Raw genomic sequence first — 16,239 nt, 5'->3', positions numbered from 1 at the left:
TGATACCATCTAATTTTCTGTCATCCAGCAGGGCTTCAAAAGATAAGTATACTTTCATTTCTATAATATTTACCTTGATTAATCATTGTTCTACATTTTGATGATGTCATTAAGTGTTCTACTCCTTTATCATCCTTTAGGGAGAGCAGACACACACACCACAGTACATTTATGTTATTACTATGAGAACTCAGATAAGTAAGAAGTATTTCCATATTGTTGAGGTCACTCATTAACTTTACATTTTCTTTTTCTTTTTACAGGTAATCCAGCAGGAAGATTCATTACTTGTTTATACGCTTGTATTGTTTTCCAACAGGCTACAAATCATCCTCTCAGTGTCCTCAGAGGGGAATTAAATAGAAATGATTCACATGTATACATTCTTTTCAGCTTCAGATGCAATTCCAGCCTTTTATTAAACTCCAATTTCAACTTTAAATTCACCTTAGACTTCAGCTTTTGTGAAATGTTTTTTTTGTCAGTGTCTCTTGTTCATGGCTTTTATCAACATAGATAATGAAATGTTCCCTGTGTTTTTTATTAATGAATGTATTAATAAACTTCTTTTTGAGAGCCTATGTGATTGATTGGTTTGATAGGGATAATGTTATATATTATAGACACAAAGAGCCAAAAAAATCAGTCAAATGATCTGGTTCAATGTTTCAAAAAGCAAGAGGCTAAAATTAAAATATATGATAATTGTGCTATGAATTATAATAACATATTCTGAGAAAAGAATACGTGATCCATGAGCTGCAACTCTGACATTAATGAGTGGGCACAATATTAATCTAACGTACATTTACTTATTATTTGATTGTATGTAGATTTTCTAAAAACAAGCGGAGACGTGCTTTTGTCAGCTCGGCCGCTAGATGGCGTGAGCGCGGCTTGCTGCTGAGTCGGAGGAAAAGGAAGTGAAGAAGTGAACTTTGTTGCTGCTGCTGCATTTAGACCAAGATGCTGGTTAGGTAATGACAGCTGGGTAAGTAAACGGAGTACAGTGTTACTCATTTTAATCTTTAATAATAAGATCATACATTTATTGTCAAGCTCCAGATATTTTCTAGACCTCGTCTTCCGTGGAGGTGTGGATATTGTTGTACCGAACACGCAAGAAGAAACGTTAGCCGCGCGATAGCTACCCAACTGTTACAAGAGGCTAGTCTGTTAGCTAAGTAAGTAGCTACATGATAAATATGTCTGTATTTTTCTAATCACAGTGTGAGCAAACTGGAGTATTTTATACACTTATGTGAAAGACCGCCTATTTGTTGTCGTTATCATTTTACCAAAGGGGTTTAGCAGGTTGGACTGCTGAGCAGGTGCTGGTAGTTGTTAGCAGGTTAGCATAAACTCCACGACAGCGTCAGGTGCCGTGGAGTTTAGAGTTCAGTATACTGAGTTCTGTCGCAAATGACAACGTAATGATATAATTATTAACGCGCAAGTTTTGAAATTTGCAATCGCCGTGCTCCTTCCTACTTCGAATGAAAGGTCAGATTCCCCGGCGCAGAGAGCGAGCTGTTTATTTTTAACTCTGCTGAGGGGGCTTTCAGTCAGTCAGCTTCACTGAGCCGTGGGAAGAAAGCGATCAGACACATATTATACTAAATATACACCGCAGGTGTGTGTAAGGGTTGTTTTTGACACTTAGACACTTGAAGATATTAACCTACCTTTGAGGTTTTCATGCATGCAAAGTTGTTTTCTTCCCATTCTATATGTGTAGAGTGTATTTCTTCTTATGTGTACATATGTGTAAAGATTTAGGTAAAATAATAATATTTAAACGTATTTGGATTATCTGTTGTTATTTTATTAGACTCAGCAATACAAAACGTGTACAAAAGCCTATTGTTTTGTGTCCCTTTGTTGTTACCCAAATACTGTTTTTAATAGTCAGCTGCATCAACTAAGGAGGCCCGTGTTTGGATATTGATTAATTGCAAATTAGATGGGGTTTCAGGGTGTGGACAATATATTTGTTTAACCCAGCATTTGCATTTCCATTAGCGTGCATACCAGAGAAGGCAGACAGATCACACAAACTTCTAATGCTGTGTAAACCTCACATGAGCTGGATGACAGAGCCTTCATTGACAATGTCCTGTTTACTACTATCAGTATCAGGCTCTCTGTTTTCTTTCCTGGTTTCACTTCCCCACACTTTGTTATAAAGGGAAATAAATTAATTCACAGTGATGATTTCTTCAGCCTTTGTTCAGTAAGCTTTTGTTGTCTGCCCAGTGAAGGCATTGTATTTAGCTGCTCTGCCTTCAGGTCCTTTGTCAGTCAGAACGTGGATGGGCAGCTAAACGTATTCAAGAAAACTCTACAAGTTGCTTCCACTTTCTGAATGAAAATGACCTGGATAGCCGAGAAGCTTCATCAACATGAAGTTGTAACGGCAAGATAATTGAACTGACTTTTAATTGCCGATGTGTGACACTCACGTCTTACTTGTAAAGTTGATTCCCAGTTAGTTTAATGTTTTTGTTACGTGGCCCAGTTTTGCTTCTTTCCCTGTTTGGGTGTGGTTCTAAGCTGGCTGTCTGATCTATGTGTCGTTCTGTGTTTCAGGCTGTCTGGTGACTGACTGACAAATGCCTTCACAATGATGCTGAGCTGCAGCGCGCTGGTCGTCGCCCTCCTGCTGTCCCAGGCTGGAAACTTCCTGAGCACCGCAGAGGATGACATCATCCCTGAGGAGTGGGTGCTGCTCCATGTGGTTCAGGGCCACATTGGTGCTGGAAACTACAGCTACCTACGCCTCAACCACGATGGGAGAATCGTCCTCCATATGCAGAGCCTCAAGGGAGATGCAGACCTGTATGTGTCGGATAAAACTTTACATCCGAGCTTTGACACCTACAAGCTACAGTCAGTGACCTGCGGCCATGACGTAGTGGTGGTGCCAGGAGACTTCAAGAGGCCTGTGGGCATTGGCATCTATGGCCATCCGTCTCACAAGGAGAGTGAATTTGAAATGCGAGTGTTTTATGATCAAACGGTCCTCCAGGACCCCTTTGATAGAGGCTCCTATGCTTCAGATGGTGAACATAAGGAAAAGAGTTCTGCTCAGTCAGCAGAGGAGGACTTTCAGGAGGAAGAGTCAATCTTTTGGCAAATTCTGATTGGACTTTTGAAGATTGTACTTGAAATTTTATTTTGAAAATCTTTTCCTCAATTGCTGCTGTGAAGATGATTTCTTTTCATTTATTAAGGATGACAAAATATTGCACCAGTCCCCAGGGTTTTGACATTTTAACATCAAACATACACTTGATAAACAACAATACAAATCAGATTTTAAAACTTGGTGGATCACTGTGCAGCACTGACATCTGACGCCTGACCAACCAAGTCTGTATGTTTGATGATGAACATTACCCAGGTACATTTAGCAGTCCTGCTTAAGAATGAAGTGTGAGGTGGAACTTGGGATCCTTTACTGAGTCTTTGTGATTTTTCTTTTTTGAAATGGTCTGTACCAAAATGCAGGGGTGTTGCCACTTCTGGAGGGTAAATTGATAGATTAGGTATAAAATGCAACTCGCAGTGTGCACATGCAGTCACTGAATCCATGCAGGAGGTGACGGTGTACTGACGGATGACATGTTCACATAAGCGATCAACAACTAGCTGGACTTTATGTCCAACAACCTGATGTTACTTTCAGACTTGGTTTAGATTGGAATGGTTGTTTTCTCACTAAGCTTGAAACTGTACTTTCCCTCAGAATGAGGGCTGTAGTTTGTTCTCTGCTGGTGATTAGTAAAAATGGATTCGTAGGGACGGAGGGATCATGATGAAATTGCTTTTCAGTCCACGTGTAATTGTTGTATTGTAATATACTTCAAAAATCTGAACCCATCCCTTTCTAAATCTCAAATTCTGAGACGACAGATGTAACTGACTGAATGAATTTAACCACATGTCTTAACACAGATGTCTAAACAAATCCAGTCATTGTCTCACTGCTGCATGATGGTACTGACTGGGACGGTTTAGTTTTCAGTGTGAAAGGAGATCAGGAAGTTCAGTTGTACTTTGTTTTTATTTGTAATTGACTCCAAATAAGGATCATTAGTTTGAATGGACCCATAACACCAGTAGCAACATTTGTTTGGATCACTTTTGTTTTTGCCTGTTGGACAAGCTCCTGAGTTAAACATCACCTCCAGTGCTGGAGTTCACTTTTCAGTAATCTTGTTACACTGAGCAGAAATGTTCAACAGTGCCTTCAGATCGGTCTGTGGATCAGCTGAGCAGATTTGCTGTTTCCAGAGACAATTCGGTCAGCTTTCACAATAAAACTGTTGTTTTGTATACTGTGTCTCTGGGCTTTCTTTCATCATTAATAATGTGGCTATGGTTAGCATGGTGGGTGTATTTCTCACTACACTTAGGTTAAATGAGCAGCTGCTGTAGTTTCTGTTGCCTAGGGAACTAATGAACCTGCTTTGTACAGTGAGCTTCATGGAGAGAAGCCCTAACATCATTTCATAGACTGAAATACAAAATTAGAGCAAAGCCATCACCACGTTTGAAAACAGAATCCTTTAATCTAATTTCATCTCTGCTGTGCACGAGTTATTTACAGAAAGCAGTCTAAGGAGCAGCTGATCAGGACTGCGCTCATCACCAGGTCTACAGGGTTGTTTTCTGTCTTGAATCAACCCTGTACAGATACAGTGGTCATTCATGAAGACAACACAGTCTGAAATGTTCCGGTCCCGCTACGTCAGTCTGGGGGCCAGCTCGATGCTGTTAATCCTCAGCACCGACTGTGGACTTGTGATGATCTTTTTGCGCTGGAAGCGGTGTCTTTTCCAGAACTGCATGTGGACTTTGGGCCAAGACTCGGTCTTTTCGATCACGGTGGCCTCGACCCTTACCAGGTTCTTCCCCAAGAGAGGCCTGCCGATCAGTGTGAAGTCCTCGGCTCCTACCAGCAGCACCTTCTCCATGCGGATCCGCTCCCCGCATCCCGCCTCGATGTGGTTTTCAATCAGGATCAGGTCTTCGTCGGTGACCTTCCACTGTCGGCCGGCGAAGTGCACCACAGCGAACAGACGGCCGAAGTCCTGCTGTTGAATCCTATGGTTCACAGTGCTCACCACGGCAGCATGTCGTGTCCGCTCGTCCTCCAACGACACCGGGCTTAACTGGTCCGCCCATGGAGGCCTGGACAGCGATGTCCGGGGTAGCAGGTCCCCTCTGAGAGAGCTCTGTGTTCGTACGGCAGCAAGGAACAGAGGATGTCTGGGCAACATGTTGCACGCCCTCCACAGTCCTGCATACCCTCTGCTCACCGCCATCTTAACAGGAAGTAGGGTAGCTGTCGCCGCGCATGCGTCTTAGTCACTTGACTTCAATAAAAACAAAAAAATGGAAATGTTCAGTTATCTTTTACATAAACAAAATTGAGGATCGATTTAGCATCTAATTAGAACATAATTCATTGTTATTAATACATCAACATAATTCCTACTAAAAACAATCGAAGAGGACATTATTGTACTGCGTATTATTCCATGCAATATTATAGGTAAGTAAAACTATTTAAATAAAACTTAACAGAACATTTTGGTAAAAATCTGACACAAATGTAAGAGTCACATGTAAGTAGACATACCAATTGCCAAAATTCCTTGCTATTTTATAATGTTGGGGAGCTATTGTTTCGTTAATCCTTCCATTATGTGCCTACATCCTGAAAAATACGGCAGTCCTTGAACGCAGCGCTGATGTGCCTCCATTTTGTGTCGGTCTGCCCGTTTCCGGGTTTCCGAGAAGGACCGATAAACGGTGTCAGCGGGGAGTATGGCTCTGCTTGCAGGTCAGGAGTGCGGGTGAAGTTTTCCGTAGCTACCTGAAACTGTCGAAAAGTGACTCCTAAATGCATTTGGAAGTTTGTTTTATGCACGACGTTATCTAAACGAACTCTCGAGGACTGAGTTTGCATGAAGCAGGACTGCATTGACACTGACAGCTGGAAAGTAAACAGCTCAGTGCTAACGGCTAACTGCGGCTAGCACTAGTGTAACCGTCGCTAGCAGAGCTGGTAAGACCGACGTTAGCTGGCTAACGTTAGCCGGCTAACCTTCGCTACGAGTGTCTTTGGTGGCGTTAAGTTACATCACCACGACTTGCCAGCACCCTCCCATCCTATTTTTTTTGACAAACTGCTCCGACGAAGGATTGCCACAACAGCAGTTTCCATTCATGCTGTTTGCGGGGACGAGAATACCAAACCTCTTGTTTGAGCCTGGGTGAGTAAATTGTAAGGACGGGGAAGCAATCGTAACTCCACCTAAGTTTAAGCTAGCTGCTGCCAGGTATGTTTGTTTCAGTGCGCTTTACCTGGGAGCGGCTAGTCAACCTGCCCAGGCCCGATAAATCCAGTTTTGCTGAGTTCTGTGTCACTGTGTGCATGTTTCTGCTCGCTGGAAACACACACATCTGAATAATATAACTAATTATTTGTGCGATTGGAAATTGAAGTCATTGAACACAACATACACAGTACTGGATCAAAGTTTTACTTAAATAGATCACTTCAGATGCCGCAATTTTCACTGTGAACTACCTTGTTTTTCTTAACTTTGCTGTTTTTTTATCTACTATCTGTATTAATTAATGTAGTAAACAAGAAACCAACAAGAAATGTTTATCAAATTAAAAAAAAATATGTAAATTAAGTAGCATATCTTGTCTATTGGGCTAATCTAGTACAGATGATGTTTCCAACATGATCAAACAGGCTGTCAGTGGAGGATGGCTCTTGGGCTCCTGGACGTGTTTTAGCATTCTTGGGCAGTCAGTGCCCCCCTTCCTGAAGCCTAGAAACACACACAGCATTACAGGCCTTTAGCTCAGTGTATTTCCTTGACCACAAAAGCATCCAACTTCCTCATACAGCCCTCCCTCACTGCCTGTATTTTAATGAGCAGCGCAACACTGTTTGAATGGCTGTTTATCAGCTGATGGGATGAACAGCCTAATGAAGAGTAAACCTCAGTGGTCATGACCTACATTTGGACCTCACCTACTTGTTGATGTTGAATGGAAAACATTAGTTAGATTACAGGGGTCATAGGTCGGGACCTTTTTTTATCAGTGTTTGACTGCCAGCTTTGTCTATTTGTGGAAAATATGCCACAGTGATAATAAATCAACTCTGAAGGAACTAAAATGTTTTGTATGTAATAGAAGACGAGTCTTATAAAAGAAAGAATGAAATATCGACTAGATTTGTGTTAATACCAATTATTGATGATTATTTAAGAATGCTCACTGCTTACAGGTCTTGTGTGTCTCTTGCAACAGTACCCCCACCCACTCTAAATTTTAGTTTCTGATGCTGTATGGCTCTGTTTAAAACATATCTCTGGCTGACTGGAAAGCTTGCTAGGTGAGATTCCTTTGGTTTCCCTCGGTAAAAACCTGCCCAGCACTCATGTAGACTGCTTTAGGAATGGAACAGCAGAGGATGAGGGCGGGGTGGGGAGGCAAACTGCCTGCATGAACCAACAATGAGCCCAGACAGCTAACTGGTTTGGAGAGATCCAGTGACCTCAGACACTTATTGTGTGAGGAGCTGACATATTAAAGCAGTTTCAGGTGCAGGTGTATCCTGTGTAAGTTTTTTCTTTAAGTTGTCAAATAAAAAAAAACAACAAAAAAAAAACACTTGATGGGACGATTTCATGAAACTAGACTTCACAACAGGCTTTACAAAGCAGCTGTGTTTAGTTATTGATTAGTAATTATTGTAATCCCTAGCTACTGAAGACAGAAATCAACAGAACCTTCTCCTAAACAAATCTGGCTTAATTTAAAAATGAGACAAACAACAAAGATCTACAGTAGACGCAACTCCCTGAGAGTCTAGTTTTTGATCATCTGTTATCAGACCGTCTAAGTCTCTACTAAATGTTTTACTAATCTTAATTATTGCTGCTTGAATCATGTTGAGATGTCACCACACCTTTCGCTTGCTTTTGATTGTTCATATAACCAAGCATATTGACAGCAGAGTTTATTTTTGACATGGCTATAAAGGAATATGCTGCATTTTGGACCAAAAAAACAACCTAACCCTGTCTTACCACTACCTGGACGTATCTACCTTAAACGCTATCCGGATTCGATCCAGCTTTAGCTGGCTTGACTTTCCTCAGTCTGAACAGGGTCATAGAGCATTCACACTTAGGCGTGGTGTCCTCCCTTTATATCGATAGGTGACACTAAAAAGCAGGGACAAAAATCAATACATACTGATGGAAGGAACAGACCGATGTTTTTTCATATCATGTATTTGTTTGCCGGGAAATAGAGTTAACACTGTTAACACCGATCAGCAGATTTTATTTTGACAAAAAATGCTTTATTTATTGCTGGTGATAGCAGCTATAAATCATGAAGATATTCCAAGACTTTTTTAAGTTGCTTCACTTTAAACATTTCTTTTATCATGTAGGAGTCGGTGTGTCTTATCCCAGTGGAGACGGTGAGGTCACCTGCCTTTACCCCTCAAAGAGAGTTGCCAACAGAGGGACAGGATGCCTATCCCGCCCCCGCCCCCTCCTCCAGGGCCCCCTCCTCCTCCAACCTTCAATGAGGTCAGTGACTACATCAGATACAGAGCATAACGCACTGCAAAAGATGACAACATTCAGTACATGAACAATCTATATAGGCACATCCGGAACATATGTTAATGTCATTTTGATTTGTTTCATAAAGTTAATTGTAGTAAAACATGGTACTTCAGGTAAATATTCCACTGAGTCACATGACTTTTATGTACAGGTCTTGTTTCTTGTTTATTTATAAATGTGGGAGATTGTAAAACTGTTCACTTCCTTCACAGGCGAACACGAATCCTCCCAAGCTGAGCGCGAATGAGTCAAAAGGCAGAGGAGCACTGCTGTCAGACATCTGCAAAGGCGCCAAGCTAAAGAAAGTCGCTCAAATCAATGACCGGAGTGCCCCAGTTCTAGAGAGTGAGTCACAACAAGTTTGTTCTGTGGGTTGTACATGACATGTGTTGAGCCTTGAGTTATACTTATTATCCAGTTTTTAACAAGTGTTCATTGATAAGAACCTGTATAGATTTAGTGGCATTAAATAAAGGCTCTCAGTGTATGTGCTAAGACGGACGCACACGAACCTAACTATATATCATTTAAAAGGCATATGTTGTGCAATGTAGTGAATTAAAACAAATGTTGTAGCTCTTCTTTCTCTGCACTCAGATCCGGGTCTGCCTACACTCCCACACTTTCCAAATATTTCAATATTAAAATGTAGCTTTCATATTTGTCTGTATTGAGGACTGTCTCATCTTTTTACCAGAATCAGGTGGTGGAGGTGGTGGTGGTGGAGGAGGAGGAGGAGGCGGCGGCGGCGGTGGCGGCAGTGGAGGTTTTGGAGGTGGAGCCCCTATGGGAATGGGGGGGCTTTTTCAAGGAGGAGTGCCAAAATTACGCCCAGTTGGAGGTAAAAGCAATTTTTAATGTCCAGTTTTATTTCATATATTAGCATAGTTTTTACCTAACTAAAGCTCCACATCTCTACCCCATTCTCTTTTTTTTCCCACCCTACAAGATGGTTTAGCCGGTGGATCAGTGGGCAGGTCTGCTCTGCGCCCTCCAGGGTCCCGACCTACAGCTCCTCGTCCCCCCACAGGCCGCTCCTCCTCACCATCCCCAGCTGACAAGCCATCTCCTTCGGAGCATCAGCGCTCCCACCGCCCCTCCCTGCCCGACATCTCCCGCCCCTCCAGCAGCAGCAGTACCTCTTCCATTGGCAGTGGAATGAAGCACAGCACCTCTGCCCCACCTCCTCCTCCACCTTTTAACAGAGGTGGTCGTGGCAATGCTCCACCTACCCCCAACCAGAAAGTACCTGCTCCACATTCTGCATCTTCCTCTCAAAGTAGAGAGAAACCTCTGCCACCAACACCCAGCAGAGGCCCCACCCCCCCTAGCACCGTAAAAATGCCTCCGTCTTCCAGCAGACCAGCAACCGGTGGCTCTTCTGCGCCGCCTCCTCCTCCGCCGCCATACAGAACACATGTATCCAATGGCCCTTCCCAGGTAGATGGGGGCGGGGCCCCTGAGCTCCCCCAGAGGCACAACTCCTTGCACAAAAAACACACATCAGGAGGCAGCAGCCAAGGACGCAGCCACGCTCCTCCACCTCCTCCATCGCCATCTCCATCCTCTCAGCAAGTTAGCAGGCCACCACCACCTGCAAGAGACCCACCTGGACGCAGAGCAGGTACAAACATCATCCTGCACACCTGTCATGCCTTTTAAAGTCATATTAATTGATTAAATGACACCCTGCCCCTTCAGAGTGGTCTGTGGACCATTCTGTTCCACAAAAGGAGAATCAGTGCCCCTCTGCTTTTCTTATGGAAACTACAATTGCCTATCCGTGCATGTATGATGGTCCTGCTAATGAAGAACATATTGGTCTCCATCCTCTGCTGCTGGAATGTTCGCACACAAGTTTTAACTTGTTATCTCTGTTATGCAGTGCAGCCTTTAAGCAGAATATTGTGCTGGAACATTTCCTCCACATAGTGTAGCTATGTAGAGGCATCAATGATGAATAAATTCCCTGTTTTGAATTTTGACCAGCATTCAGGCTAGGTGTCTGCAGAGTAGTACAGCTATTTTAGTATTTTGGGAAACATGTTTTCCTCATTGCACTGTTGGCCAAATATGTTCCAGTATTTCAGCACCAGAGTAGAAATGCTTGGCATGCTGTGGCATGGCACGTTTATGTTCGACACCTATACCTGCATCTAGTGCCTTAGTTTTACTGAAGTACACCTCTACGTTTTGCAAGTTTCCCCGAAGTGAATTACTTGCTCACTGGAAATGTATGCCGAATATGAATTCAGAGCAAAGCCACGTAACAGGAAGGCACTTGTTAGCTGGAGCTCTCGGTTGTGATTGGATGACGAAGTGATTCAGCACGAGGTCTCCTGGTTTCTTTGCATTCCTAAAGCCCTGTGGAATATTCCAGCATTCTTCCTCGCTTTCACTCTTCTCCCCCTACTCTGTATTTGGGTACAGTATGTTAGTGGTTTATTTTATTGTTGCTTTTCATAGCTCAATAAAGTGCTGTCCCTTTTAATTTCTGGTATTTAAAATGAACAGTTTGATGTTTATCTTGTTGTCAGATGCTTAGAATGTGATATTGGTGAGTCTACTGTGTAATAACATTTTTACATTGCAGTTTTAAAAGGATTTATTAGACAAGATAAAATGTGAATTTTGTTGTCCACACAGCTCCCCAGGTGCCACATCCTGGGTCTCGTAACGGTGGCCGGGACGCCCCCCCTCCCCCACCCCCGTATCGAGGCCACAGCTCTGCAGTCTCAGAGCCCCACAACCGAACAGGCAGACCACATCCTCCTCCCTCCTCCTCGTCCATCTCATCATCCTCCTTATCTTCCCGAACACCAGCTGGACCCCCTCCTCCACCCCCACCCATACGGAACGGCCACTCCTCCAGCTCCTCATCAAAGTCCATCTTAGGTAAGTTGCACCTCAGAGCTTGGTGTCATCATAATCCTCTTCAATTCATACAGCTCTCACATGTATATTGAGCCTAAAGAAGGCTGGACAATAGAGCTACACAGTGCTTTGCCTCCACCATCTTCAGTCTGTTACCACCACACTTCCACAGAGGCTGCCAGTCATAGTGAACTAGACTAGGTGGACTGACAAAGCTTTGGTTACATATGTAATGTCAAGTCTAAGTTTAAAAGGTCTAAGCTAACGTGGTTTCATCTTGATATAGTGGAAGTGACAGTGGTGAAAGGCTGTCGATAGTCAAATACACCCATGCAGGTATGCAAACAAGCCTTTCTGTTTCCTGTTGTATGGGAAATATCAGGGGGGCAGAGACAGTTCCTAGATTACTAATGTCCATACTGTTCGTGTAATTCTAGTTTTGTACATTTCTTTTTTAGTATACAGACATAAGAGTAATGATGATAAAATCCAATGGTTTTCTTGTAGTTTCCAACATCTATGCCTGTCGCTGTAGCCTAAATTCAAGGCTTTCAGATTTTATAGCAGGACAATGTTTGGAAACTGAGCAAGGGAACCAAGGAGGTTTGTAGTGTCAGCCACTTGACCTCATTCCCACTGAACACACACTGTTTCAGTTTGACAGCAGGAGAGGCTGTAGAGTATTTATTTATTTGGTGTTTTTGTAGTGACAAGTCAGCAGCATATGCTCCACAGAAGTGGAAGTCAAATTTCAGTCAAATTCTAACCACTTTCATACACTAACATTTCTGTTGGCTCATATAAACATTTATACAAACATAAGGACTTCCTTAAATACTTGGATGAAAACTTTTTGCAGTCAATGACTGGAGTCTGGAGTCTGGAACCCACAAACATGACCGAATGCTGAGTTTCCTCCCTTGAGATGCTCTTTGCCTTGTCACCTGGTAGCTGTCGCTGTATGTTTTGGGTCACTCTCTATCTGCAGTATCAAGTGTGCTCCTGTATTTTTTTTCATCAGTCATCATCAATAAAAAGCAATGAAAATGTTTAAAACCCGACTAGCTGGAATGTATTGGGATGTATTGTTCTGGGTACCTGGTGTATAACACTATATATGTTTGTTTTCTTCACTCAGATGATTTTGAATCGAAGTTCAACTTCCACCCTATTGAAGACCTTCCACCTCCTGAGGAGTACAGGTCTTTCAACAAGGTCTATCCCAGCAAAACCAACAAGGGTAATTCAAACTGCTCTGACCACTGTGCAGCACATTTGTATATTCTTTCTCTTTTTAAAGTAGCATTAATTAGAAGTTATATGAGGCTAGGTTAAAAAGTCTGGTTTGTTCTCAGGTTCTGTTTGAACCACATTGTGCCCCAATCCCCAGATATCAAATATCAGGTTTTGTTTAGTTGTTGTTAAGATTGACTTAGGTGATGGAGATCTGTCTATCACACTTTGACCGTGTTAAATATGATCGTGTGTATGAGGAGGAGGCTTGGTTTTATGACAGGCGACCTGCTATGTGTCCTTAGAGGCTTAGAGATTTGGATCAACTGTTAATGGTTATAAGTATGTCACAACTATTCTCCCATTTTTCGCTTTGTTAATGGCTCCATGCAGCTTTCAGCCTCTCATCATGCTTGATTATATTATGGATATATATTGTGGATTTTTTTAGGGACGTTGGGAAATCATGAAGCCCGACGTCACTCAGAAGCCGATGCTCTTATGTAACTCAGTATCTTGTGTGATGATGCTTTTGCTAAAAGTGCAGTAAATTGCAACCACAGCAGCCATGAAGGACATCGACATGTTGACATTTTGATCTATGAGCGTTTAGCCCTCGCCCATCTTTAAACTTGGCCTTCACTTTGATGTCAGCTATACACCTGTAAAGTCTGACTGCATCGTACCTCTCAGGAACGTTTTTATTTAAACTTTTTCCCTTATTCTGTCAGCACCTGCCTCCTGCCTATGAAAGTTAATGAGTTAGTATTTATTGTTAGTAAGTATTTAATAGAATATATAATATACTGGATGTTTCAGATGTTCTCACTGCTGTTAAAGTGGGTTTGTAAGTCATTTCTGCTTAAAGTCACAGTAGCTTTATGGAATTTATGGCCCATTCTTAGTCAATCATTTGCCCCCGTGTGTGTGTGTTAGTCACAGGACTAACCTGTTGTTACTCTTGTCTTTCCTCCTTGTGTCTCCACCTTCAGCCATGATGAGAGGAGCTCCTCCAGCACCGCCGGTGGGGAGGTGAATGGACCACAGCTCAGGACTTAAACTCTGTCAGTCAACTCGATAGGCAGTCAGGAGGGAGGAAGTGCACACTACACACTACAACTTAAATAACACTAACACGGAACCACCAGCCATCCACAGTGATGAATACAAAGTAAAAACTGCTACACCAGCAGACACAGTGGTCACCTTCATCTTTGCACGAGAGAACAAAAACCACTCAGAGGTGAGAAACATACTCGACCTTCTGACTGTGAGCACCTGGATTTCTCCTCTGCTGACAGGTCACAGAGGCTTCAGTTTGACGCTACATATCAGGACCAAACACCTGCAATCTCTGCATTCCATTTTTATGCATATTCTTGATAACATTGATAATAGCTGTGACTTTCATAAATCTTTCTTCTTTTACTTTATTTTTTTTTATTTTTGGTGGCTGCATTAATTTGTTTTGGCAAATTCAACACTATGAATGAAAAGCAGATTTTCCAGAAGAACGTGCGATGCCACAACGTGGGGCTTATTGAAGGTTATTATGGTTAGTTTTTGTCAGAAGCCATTCCATCAGTGCCAGGTAAGGGTGCGTTCCAATCAACTCTTTCTCAGTGTGCCAAAAGTGGGTGATGAACTGCTCAGTGACAATGGTTTCAGCACATTTTTATTATATAACTGACATTTTTAATGATCTCTGTTCATGGACATGTACATTACTGGAAAGATTGCCAAGTGATGATAGAAGTCTTGCCTGGTTGTTTATTTTTTTGGTGGGGGGATGTTTTCAGATTTCTTTTTCCTTTATGTGGGGGTGTTTATATTTCCATTTTCAGGTGATGTTGCACGGAAGCTTAGCTGCTGCACCAAGACACTGTGCATGATGAACACAAAAAGAACAAAAATCAGACCGTTTGTTGCTAATATGACCCTGATGCATTCATGACTTGTATCCTGATGTATATGAGAACCTGTAGCCCACATGTAGCCATGTCTTTTTCTAAACATGGTGGTTTCTGTGTGGGCCACAGCAGAGTCCGACACTAAACCATCCGTTACTGGACCAAGATTAGATGATGGAACTGCAGGTTTGCTGAGGGAGGAGTTTACAAGGGATCGTTTCTGACAGTTTGTGTAAATCTTCCTTGAGAGTTGGTCTAAATGCTCAATGCTGATTTATTACTTCTACGTTTGCTGCTGGTGGCCCTTTGAAGGACTGCATAGCCAGAGAAAGATGCTTTGTTGAGTATGTTGCTATGCAAGGACCAGTCTTAGATTGTAGATGGTAGCAGCTAACCAAAAACAAAAGAAAACACAGTGGGAACACTTAAGTGCCAGAGAACTGTTGAAAACAGCTGGAGATCCTTTACTACAGTTTGCTTTTTTATGAACCATTAAGCTATATTTTCGAACACTAATGATAACTAAAATGCCATGTAAAAAGAATGCTGGTTCAGACCAGATTATCCATTCTCAGCCATGCAGCACCTCCTGCTGGTCTTTGCCTTACACAAGTCTGTTGGCACTTTTATTGGTACCAGCGCTTTTATTTTTGTGTTGATTTTCAGGGGGAAGATGATGACAACTAAGTAAATAAGAAACTAATCTATTTGAAAATGCAATAAATATTGTATATTTACATTAAGGAAAAGGTAATCATAGTTATTGATCTATTTTTATGTTGTAAAAAGCCTGTAATATAGGAAAGAAAATGATTTAAGAGTTATAAGGACATTCCAGTCAGTGAGCTTTGGTCTGATAGAGCAGACTGTGTAGCACTTCTCTGGGTGTTTGACCACAAGGTTGAATGAGCTGAATGGATGAATGTTAGGTTCTACCAACAAGCCCAAACTCTGGGGATGTGGTTTCTAAATGGAGCGTAATAAACTAATGGACCTATTCTTCTTTGTCTGGATGTACACTCGCCTTGACACACAGGTGACCCATCACGTTTGTTTCCTCATGTTCTCACCTTGTCCACTCTTTAGCACAAAAACTCTGTGGTCGTTTCACGTTAACCAACCATGTTTTATATCTTTTGAAAAAGTTCAAATAAATATATTCCTGCTGGGGGTAAAAGGTATCTGATGCATCGTGTTTTTCTTTGTGTAATAAGTGTGTATTTGTGTGCCTGTCTGAAATAACGCTCATTTTAGATACAGACACAACATCACAGTATGTTCATCTTTCATCCTTTGAGTTTACAGAGTTTACTCCTTGGTGTTTACAGCCTGCTGATGACATGAAAGTGTCCCGCCAAAGAGAAATGTGACCAAGCAGCAGTCAAACGGTGCGGAATATAAGGATGTTCCTTCATTTTTCTAAATTCTGAATATGAATGCCCTGTAACCCAGAGTAAACACTCCAGTCTGCCTTATTTGTATACACACTACACAGATACTACAATGGTCTATAATGCACTAGAATGTGGTTGTTGGAAGACATGAGG

The 16,239-nt window shown here is 42.1% G+C and overlaps 3 protein-coding genes across 4 annotated transcripts; 2 read left to right on the top strand and 1 right to left on the bottom strand.

Moving 5' to 3' along the window:
- Positions 1-915: 915 nt before the first annotated feature.
- On the top strand, positions 916-4,338 carry c1h6orf120 (chromosome 1 C6orf120 homolog). Its single transcript, XM_028412314.1, has 2 exons — positions 916-991; positions 2,590-4,338. The coding sequence occupies exon 2, from the start codon at positions 2,624-2,626 to the stop codon at positions 3,179-3,181; it is 558 nt and encodes a 185-aa protein (XP_028268115.1). The 5' UTR covers positions 916-991; positions 2,590-2,623; the 3' UTR covers positions 3,182-4,338.
- Positions 4,339-4,549: 211 nt separating this feature from the next.
- Positions 4,550-5,377, bottom strand: mrpl21 (mitochondrial ribosomal protein L21). Its single transcript, XM_028412227.1, has one exon. It carries the CDS (start codon positions 5,328-5,330, stop codon positions 4,749-4,751), a length of 582 nt encoding a protein of 193 aa, XP_028268028.1. The 5' UTR covers positions 5,331-5,377; the 3' UTR covers positions 4,550-4,748.
- A 409-nt stretch (positions 5,378-5,786) lies between these two features.
- On the top strand, positions 5,787-15,873 carry wipf2a (WAS/WASL interacting protein family, member 2a). Of its 2 annotated transcripts, none has more exons than XM_028411229.1 (8): positions 5,787-6,284; positions 8,495-8,636; positions 8,888-9,020; positions 9,373-9,516; positions 9,625-10,299; positions 11,322-11,570; positions 12,688-12,789; positions 13,775-15,873. In XM_028411229.1, the coding sequence occupies exons 2-8, from the start codon at positions 8,577-8,579 to the stop codon at positions 13,816-13,818; spliced, it is 1,407 nt and encodes a 468-aa protein (XP_028267030.1). In that variant the 5' UTR covers positions 5,787-6,284; positions 8,495-8,576; the 3' UTR covers positions 13,819-15,873. The 2 variants fall into 2 exon arrangements, with proteins under 2 accessions (XP_028267030.1, XP_028267041.1); XM_028411240.1 differs by having other exon boundaries at positions 5,804-5,851.
- The last annotated feature ends 366 nt before the right edge of the window (positions 15,874-16,239 follow it).

The sequence above is a fragment of the Parambassis ranga genome, chromosome 1 (genome assembly GCF_900634625.1).
Source record: "Parambassis ranga chromosome 1, fParRan2.1, whole genome shotgun sequence".
Taxonomy (NCBI): Eukaryota; Metazoa; Chordata; class Actinopteri; family Ambassidae; genus Parambassis; species Parambassis ranga.
This window is presented reverse-complemented; position numbering and strand designations above follow the sequence as displayed.